A 10,000-nucleotide genomic window follows, 5' to 3' on the forward strand; every position below is an offset into this window, starting at 1 on the left:
TACTTCCTCTTTCTGTCTGACTCACTAAAACTTAATATGCTAAAATAGTGCGTGAGTAGTGAGCGGGTGGAGAAGCGCCTCCCTCTGACTGGATGGAGCTGTAGTGGGCGTAGTTCCTTTCTACTGGTTCATGAAGCTCTGACTGGTCTAACACACATTTCTGAGCTTGGACCTAAATGTAGGATTCACCACAGGAAGTGAAGCAGTCACAAACACGAGGTGACAGGAAGTCCTCCAACCCCCCCGTTAACGCTCAGAGGGACGAACACAATCAGGGCGGGAAACACATGGGGAACAGGAAGTCAGAAAACACTGAAACACTAAATGAAACATGTTAAAGAGATCAAAGAGCTTCACAGCTGATTATGAGAAAAAAAGAATAAAAAGAAAGAACAACATTTCAGATCAATATTCCCAAGAAAAAATAAAAATAAAAATAATAACATTTAAATAAAATAAGTAAAATATTAATTACCCTGTACCCTACACCCTGCACCCTACACCCTGTACCCTACACCCTGTAACCTACACCCTGTACCCTAGACCCTGTACCCTACACCCTGTACCCTACACCCTGCACCCTACACCCTGTACCCTACACCCTGTACCCTACACCCTGTACCCTAGACCCTGTACCCTACACCCTGTACCCTACACCCTGCACCCTGCACCCTACACCCTGCACCCTACACCCTGCACCCTGTACCCTACACCCTGTACCCTACACCCTGTACCCTACACCCTACACCCTGTACCCTACACCCTGCACCCTGTACCCTACACCCTGTACCCTACACCCTACACCCTGTACCCTACACCCTGTAACCTACACCCTGTACCCTAGACCCTGTACCCTACACCCTGTACCCTACACCCTGCACCCTGCACCCTACACCCTGCACCCTACACCCTGCACCCTGTACCCTACACCCTGTACCCTACACCCTGTACCCTACACCCTACACCCTGTACCCTACACCCTACACCCTGCACCCTGTACCCTACACCCTGTACCCTACACCCTGTACCCTACACCCTACACCCTGCACCCTACACCCTGTACCCTACACCCTGTACCCTGTACCCTGCACCCTGTACCCTACACCCTGCACCCTGTACCCTGCACCCTGTACCCTACACCCTGTAACCTACACCCTGTACCCTAGACCCTGTACCCTGTACCCTGCACCCTGCACCCTGTACCCTACACCCTGTAACCTACATCCTGCACCCTACACCCTACACCTTGTACCCTACACCCTGTACCCTACACCCTGTACCCTACACCCTGTACCCTACACCCTGTACCCTGTACCCTGCACCCTGTACCCTACACCCTGCACCCTACACCCTGTACCCTGTACCCTGCACCCTACACCCTGCACCCTGCACCCTGTACCCTGTACCCTACACCCTGCACCCTGTACCCTGTACCCTGCACCCTGTACCCTACACCCTGTAACCTACACCCTGTACCCTAGACCCTGTACCCTGTACCCTGCACCCTGTACCCTACACCCTGTAACCTACATCCTGCACCCTACACCCTGTACCCTACACCCTGTACCCTGCACCCTACACCCTGTACCCTACACCCTGTACCCTACACCCTGCACCCTACACCCTGTACCCTGTACCCTACACCCTGTACCCTACACCCTGCACCCTACACCCTGCACCCTGTACCCTGTACCCTGTACCCTACACCCTACACCCTGTACCCTGTACCCTGCACCCTGTACCCTACACCCTGTAACCTACATCCTGCACCCTACACCCTGTACCCTGTACCCTGCACCCTACACCCTGTAACCTACATCCTGCACCCTACACCCTGTACCCTACACCCTGTACCCTGCACCCTACACCCTGTACCCTACACCCTGTACCCTACACCCTGCACCCTACACCCTGTACCCTGTACCCTACACCCTGTACCCTACACCCTGCACCCTGCACCCTGTACCCTGTACCCTGCACCCTGTACCCTACACCCTGCACCCTACACCCTGTACCCTACACCCTGCACCCTACACCCTGCACCCTGTACCCTACACCCTGCACCCTGTACCCTGCACCCTGTACCCTACACCCTGTAACCTACACCCTGTACCCTAGACCCTGTACCCTGCACCCTGTACCCTACACCCTGTAACCTACATCCTGCACCCTACACCCTACACCCTGTACCCTACACCCTGTACCCTGCACCCTACACCCTGTACCCTACACCCTGCACCCTACACCCTGTACCCTGTACCCTACACCCTGTACCCTACACCCTACACCCTGTACCCTGTACCCTACACCCTACACCCTGTACCCTGTACCCTGCACCCTGTACCCTACACCCTGTAACCTACATCCTGCACCCTACACCCTGTACCCTGCACCCTGTACCCTACACCCTGTAACCTACATCCTGCACCCTACACCCTGTACCCTACACCCTGTACCCTGCACCCTACACCCTGTACCCTACACCCTGTACCCTACACCCTGCACCCTACACCATGTACCCTGTACCCTGTACCCTACACCCTGTACCCTACACCCTGCACCCTGTACCCTGTACCCTACACCCTGTACCCTGCACCCTGTACCCTAGACCCTGTACCCTGTACCCTACACCCTGTACCCTACACCCTACACCCTGTACCCTGTACCCTGCACCCTGTACCCTGTACCCTGCACCCTACACCCTGTACCCTACACCCTGTACCCTACACCCTGCACCCTACACCCTGTACCCTACACCCTGTACCCTGTACCCTGCACCCTGTACCCTAGAACCTGTACCCTGCACCCTGTACCCTACACCCTGTACCCTGTACCCTGCACCCTGTGCCCTGTACCCTGTACCCCTACACCCTGTACCCTGCACCCTACACCCTGTACCCTACACCCTGTACCCTACACCCTGTACCCTACACCCTGCACCCTACACCCTGTACCCTGCACCCTACACCCTGTACCCTACACCCTGTACCCTACACCCTGCACCCTACACCCTGTACCCTACACCCTGCACCCTACACCCTGCACCCTGTACCCTACACCCTGTACCCTGTACCCTGTACCCTGCACCCTGTACCCTACACCCTGCACCCTACATCCTGTACCCTACACCCTGTACCCTACACCCTGCACCCTGTACCCTACACCCTGTACCCTGTACCCTGTACCCTACACCCTGTACCCTGTACCCTACACCCTGTACCCTACACCCTGTACCCTACACCTTGTATCCTACACCCTGTACCCTACACCTTGTACCCTACACCCTGTACCCTGCACCCTACACCCTGTACCCTACACCCTGCACCCTACACCCTGTACCCTACACCCTGCACCCTGTACCCTACACCCTGTACCCTACACCCTGCACCCTACACCCTGTACCCTGCACCCTACACCCTGTAACCTACACCCTGTACCCTAGACCCTACACCCTACACCCTGTACCCTGTACCCTACACCCTGTACCCTGTACCCTGCACCCTGTACCCTACACCCTGTTCCCTGTACCCTACACCCTGTACCCTGCACCCTACACCCTGTACCCTGCACCCTACATCCTGTACCCTGTACCCTACACCCTGTACCCTGCACCCTACATCCTGTACCCTACACCCTGTACCCTACACCCTGTACCCTACACCCTGTACCCTGTACCCTACACCCTGTACCCTGTACCCTACACCCTGCACCCTGTACCCTGTACCCTGTACCCTACACCTTGTATCCTACACCCTGTACCCTACACCTTGTACCCTACACCCTGCACCCTACACCCTGTAACCTACACCCTGTACCCTAGACCCTACACCCTGTACCCTACACCCTGTACCCTACACCCTGTATCCTACACCCTGTACCCTGTACCCTACACCCTGTACCCTACACCCTACATCCTGTACCCTACACCCTGCACCCTGTATCCTGCACCCTACACCCTGTACCCTGTACCCTACACCCTACACCCTACACCCTGTACCCTGTAGTAACATATTACTACATATTACTACATATTACTACATATTAAACACTCGACACTGTTCAGTTTCATTCACACAAACTTTATTCACATGTTTCTGTTGATCACATGACACAAGATACACAACGAAGCTACACACACACACACACACACACACACACACACAGATGGATATATATGTTCTTCACATATAAACGGTACATTATAATCTTCATATACTGTAAACATGAACACAGAGTCACAGGTGTGTGAGGCTGCGTCCAACACGTCCAACACGTCACTGATCATTACGTTCAAATCATAAACACCACTAATCAGTTCAAATCAAATCCATCAGTTTGACCGTCATGCTAACGTCATGCTAACGTCAAAGCTAACACACGACGTGTTGAACGCAGCTCAGAGCTCCACTAAACTACTGAAGACCAGAACACGAACATACACACAATAAATAGATCAGACCATCAATACAACATGAACACTGATCACAGCCTTTGATTCATTTAATCACATTTAACACGTTAGAAACGTTTAGAGCAACAGAAGATATTAACGTGCTTTATGTGATCATTTTATAATAATGTCTCAGAAGAACTTTAACGTGACGTCCTGAGAAGTTTTGATATGAAGATAAAACAGACATTTAGTATTTTCATTTCATCCTTTAGCATATAATTAATCAAGCTTCCAATATTCAGTGAATGAGCCTGCAGTGCAGCCCTCTGCCTCCCCCTGCTGGCAGCGAGAGTCATTACATCACAGCTGTGAAACTGAATAAACCACAGAACCGGAAACATCTGGAAATTAATAATTTAATCCCCATTCAAGTTAGCGGAGAGCTAACAGGAAGTGAACGCAACACACGTTCATTTACAGTTTAAAGTTCAAAACTGCAGGTTTAATATTTATTTGTTTTAAAATCTTTAAAAACATTTTACTTTGAAACTCTGTACGAAGTATTTTAGGAAACATTTCATTAAAGAGCGGGAAAATGCACACGAACGCTCCACATCGGGAAGATTAGTTGGCTGTTTTAAAGTTTGCTGCTTACGGTTTTTGTTGATTTCAGAACCAATCAGAACCAGTTAGAACCAGTTAGAACCAATCAGGACCAGTTAGAACCAGTTAGAACCAATCAGGACCAGTTAGAACCAGTTAGAAAAAGTCAGGACCAGTTAGAACCAGTTAGAAACAGTCTGGATCAATTAGAGATAGTCAGAACCAGTTGAACCAGTTGACCCAGTAAGAGCTGGACGATACCAGCTAACATCAATAACATCATTTGACAAGAAACTCAGATAATAAATAAATCAATAAATAGATCAATAAATACATAATATAATATAATAAATACATAATATAATATAATAAATACATAAATTAAATAAACTTTACACCGTAAAGACGTTTTTGTTCCAGCAAACTGAAAAAACAACAAAATGTTCTTAAATATGAGAAATTTGAATAATTTAAGGAAGTAAATCTGCAGTGAGTCAGAAACCCAAACCTGTCATAACAAGCTGTTTGACTTATTACATCATCAGTGTTTCACAGATTAATATGAGAAACAAAAACATTTGATAAGTTATCGGAGTGATGTAGCCAACAGGCTAACAGGCTAACAGGTTAGCAGGCTAACGGGCTAACAGGCTAACAGGTTAGCAGGCTAACAGGCTAACAGGCTAGCAGGCTAACAGAGAACGTCCAGAGAGATGAGTGAGACATGAGGGTACTTTAAACCACATCTGGCAGCTGACCTGTCTCACCCTCCTGACAGCAGACAGACAGGCAGCTGACCCGTCTCACCCTCCTGACAGCAGACAGACAGGCAGCTGACCCGTCTCACCCTCCTGACAGCAGACAGACAGGCAGCTGACCCGTCTCACCCTCCTGACAGCAGACACACATATTTATACAGCTTGGTGATCGTTTCCTATACATGTCGATAGTGTTCTGATAATCAATATTATTATCATCATTATTATTACTAGTGAAGTAACAGTAACACACACACACTCTCTCACACACACACACACACACACACAGGTTCAGTTTAACCCTCGATAGAAGACTGGGGGCTCTCTCCGTGGGCGGGGCTACCTTTGTTGGGGCGACTGGGAAAAAACAACAGAAACAAACAGAAGAGAGGATGGGGTTAAAGGTCAACACAGGTCATCAATCAGCCATTAATCAATAGCTAATGTTCTGCTGGAACAAGTCAAAACTAGTTAGAACCAACTGGAACCAATCAGAGCTCATTAGACCCAACTGGAACCAATCAGAGCTCAGAACACATCAGCCCTGCAACATCATTAACAGGCTGAATCAGCTGATGCTGAGGCTCTGATGATGTAAATTAACCAATCAGCTCCAGATATGAACTGGGACCATGAAATGAAGAGCAGTGATTGGTTAGCAGAGCTTTGAACATATACTGGTATACTAACCAGTGAAGGGGGGAGGTGGGGGGGCGCAGTTATTCACCAATAACTGACAGATGAAGACAAAAAGATCAGTAGGAACCAGCAGGAACCAGCAGGAACCAGTAGGAACCAGCAGGAACCAGTAGGAACCAGCAGGAACCAGCAAGAACCAGCAGGAACCAGCAAGAACCAGCAGGAACCAGTAAGGAACCAGCAGGAACCAGCAGGAACCAGCAGGAACCAGCAGGAACCAGTAAAGTCCCGTTTCCATGAAGGTAGTTCCGGGTTTAGGATGCAGGAACCTTACAGGAACGTTCTCTCAGCAGTTGTGTCTCTATTGCAGTAGAACCTTGATCGGACCCACCGCACAGTTTATAGGCCTTATTCTGGCGCTTTCTGATGTCACATCCGCTTTGAGTTTACCCAATCAGCACTGAGTCAACTTCAAGCCCCACCCAGCGGCTGTGGTTCAGAGAGGCCTTATATCAGTACAGTCCAGTTACCCAGGAGGTTTTCAGGGCAGCAAGGAGAACCGACCCTGAGACAGGGACCGTAGAAGTTCTGTGAGATTGTCCTTCAGGGTAGGTTCCTGCTATAGAGACCTGCCAATAGTCATGGTCTCGTACAATTACCCCACAAAGTTCCTTCAGTGAAAACCATCCTTAAGATCCAGCAGAAACCAGTAAGGAACCAGTAAGAACTAGCAAGAACCAGTAGGAACCAGCAGGAACCAGCAGGAACCAGGAGGAACCAGCAGGAACCAGCAGGAACCAGCAGGAACCAGTAGGAACCAGCAGGAACCAGCAGGAACCAGCAGGAACCAGCAGGAACCAGTAGGAACCAGCAGGAACCAGCAGGAATCAGTAGGAACCAGCAGGAACCAGCAGGAACCAGTAGGAACCAGCAGGAACCAGCAGGAACCAGCAGGAACCAGTAGGAACCAGCAGGAACCAGCAGGAACCAGTAAGAACTAGCAAGAACCAGTAGGAACCAGCAGGAACCAGCAGGAACCAGGAGGAACCAGCAGGAACCAGCAGGAACCAGTAGGAACCAGCAGGAACCAGCAGGAACCAGCAGGAACCAGTAGGAACCAGCAGGAACCAGCAGGAATCAGTAGGAACCAGCAGGAACCAGCAGGAACCAGGAGGAACCAGCAGGAACCAGCAGGAACCAGTAGGAACCAGCAGGAACCAGCAGGAACCAGCAGGAACCAGTAGGAACCAGCAGGAACCAGCAGGAATCAGTAGGAACCAGCAGGAACCAGCAGAAACCAGCAAGAACCAGCAAGAACCAGCAGGAACCAGCAGGAACCAGTTGAGGGTCGTCTCCACAGCAGGAACCGCCCCTTTTACGGGGGCAAAACGAGTCCCTGCCTCGGGGTCGGTTCTCCTTGCTGCCCCGAAAAATTCCTGGTTGGGGCTTGAAGTTGACTCTGTACTGATTGGGTCAACTCAAAGTGGAATGCGTTGCCTAGGTGACGTCATGCTCAAAACTGTCGTACAACGATTACACAACGATGGTAACTGTTGCAGAATGATTACATCACCTCCAAAGTCCGGTGGGTCCGATCAAGGTCCTACCGCAATAGAGACACAACGGCTGAGAGGACATGGAAACAGGGCTTAAGATTCAGCGAGAACCAGCAGGAACCAGCAAGAACCAGCAAGAACCAGCAGGAACCAGCAGGAACCGGCAAGAACCAGCAGGAACCAGCAAGAACCAGCAGGAACCGGCAAGAACCAACAGGAACCAGTAGGAACCAGTAGGAACCAGCAGGAACCAGCAGGAACCAGCAGGAATCAGCAAGAACCAGTAAGGAACCAGCAAGAACCAGCAGGAACCGGCAAGAACCAACAGGAACCAGTAGGAACCAGTAGGAACCAGCAGGAAACAGCAGGAACCAGCAAGAACCAGTAAGGAACCAGCAGGAACCAGCAGGAACCAGCAGGAACCAGCAAGGAACCAGTAAGGAACCAGTAAGGAACCAGTCTGAGCTGGTGCAGTGCAATGAAAAGAGTTTGTTTGTGCTCAAAAACCATCAAACATGTTGAAGGGATTGTATCTGTGTGTGTGTGTGTGTGCGTGTGTGTGTGTGTGTGTGTGTGTGTATGTGTGTGTGTGTGTGTGTGTGTATGTGTGTGTGTGTGTGTGTGTTAGAGCGACGAGTCGGATGCTGGTCTGGAGGATCGAGATGGAGATGCAGGAGCCCTCCGACTGGAGACAGACAGACAGACAGACAGACAGACAGACAGACAGACAGGTGAGAGACAGACAGACAGACAGACAGACAGGTGAGAGACAGATGGTCAGTAATAGGTTGATGGAGCTGTCAGTCACAGATCTAATAATGGTGTTGGGGGGAGTGGGCGTGGTCACATGGCGAGGACAGCGATCTGATTGACGATGAGGAACAGGCACACACAGAGTTGATGAGAGACAGTGACATCACACAGACAGCTGACGTACCATTGGTGAACTCCTCACTGGTCACTGATAGAGATTCTGAAAGAGTAACCATATATGGTCAATATAAGGGAGGGGGGGGGTGGGGCTACCTGTGCTGACTGTCACACCTGAGAAATCCCTGCTTAACCTTATAAAGTACTGTGAGACCAGGATCACACAAACAGAGAGACAAGGAGACAGGTAGAGAGAGAGACAGGTAGAGAGACAGGTAGAGAGAGAGAGAGACAGAGAGAGAGAGAGAGAGAGAGAGAGACAGGTAGAGAGAGAGAGAGAGACAGAGAGAGAGAGAGAGAGAGAGAGAGAGACAGGTAGAGAGAGAGAGAGAGAGACAGAGAGAGAGAGAGAGAGAGAGAGAGAGAGAGAGAGACAGGTAGAGAGAGAGAGAGAGACAGGTAGAGAGAGAGACAGGTAGAGGGAGAGAGAGAGAGACAGGTAGAGAGACAGGTAGAGAGACAGGTAGAGAGAGGAGACAGGTAGAGAGAGAGAGAGACAGAGAGAGAGAGAGAGAGAGAGAGAGACAGGTAGAGAGAGAGAGAGAGACAGGTAGAGGGAGAGAGAGAGAGAGACAGGTAGAGAGACAGGTAGAGAGACAGGTAGAGAGAGAGAGAGACAGGTAGAGAGACAGGTAGAGAGACAGGTAGAGAGAGAGAGACAGGTAGAGAGAGAGGCAGACAGGTAGAGAGAGAGACAGGCAGACAGACAGGAGACAGACAGGCTCCAGGTGGATGGTGATGTACAGACTGAATTTGGAGGGAAACTGTTCAGTTTATATTTTCTTTACTTTCCGACTGATGACTAAATGAACCCTGACCTACGCTAACAGTTTCCCTCCGCTTCCAGTCTTTGTGCTAAGCTAGGCTAAACATGTAGTGGACACGATGATGAAGCTGGAATGTGGGACTGTTCCTTTACTGTGAACTGGACGTCCCGTGTGTGTGTTTAAAGATGGAGGCGTGAAGGAGTCTGAGGATGAAGAGAAGAAGAAGAATGACCTGAGGAAGAAAGAAAGAAAGAAAGAAAGAAAGAGCGGTTCTTTCTTTTCCATGTCTGTGCAGATTGTTTGTGGATCGCTGCTTTGTGTCGACAGCACCAACGAAGAAGAAGACGGTTTGGT

At 50.3% G+C, this 10,000-nt stretch overlaps 1 protein-coding gene across 1 annotated transcript in view; it reads right to left on the reverse strand.

Moving 5' to 3' along the window:
• Nucleotides 1-5,935: 5,935 nt before the first annotated feature.
• Nucleotides 5,936-10,000, reverse strand: part of LOC133978749 (dynamin-1-like) — a 26,353-nt gene continuing 22,288 nt past the window's right edge. Inside the window, 1 exon segment of the mRNA XM_062417062.1 lies at nucleotides 5,936-6,111. Within this exon segment, the coding sequence (XP_062273046.1) occupies nucleotides 6,051-6,111 (61 nt within the window). The 3' untranslated portion in view covers nucleotides 5,936-6,050.

This window comes from Scomber scombrus, chromosome 4 (assembly GCF_963691925.1).
Source record: "Scomber scombrus chromosome 4, fScoSco1.1, whole genome shotgun sequence".
Classification (NCBI taxonomy): domain Eukaryota; kingdom Metazoa; phylum Chordata; class Actinopteri; order Scombriformes; family Scombridae; genus Scomber; species Scomber scombrus.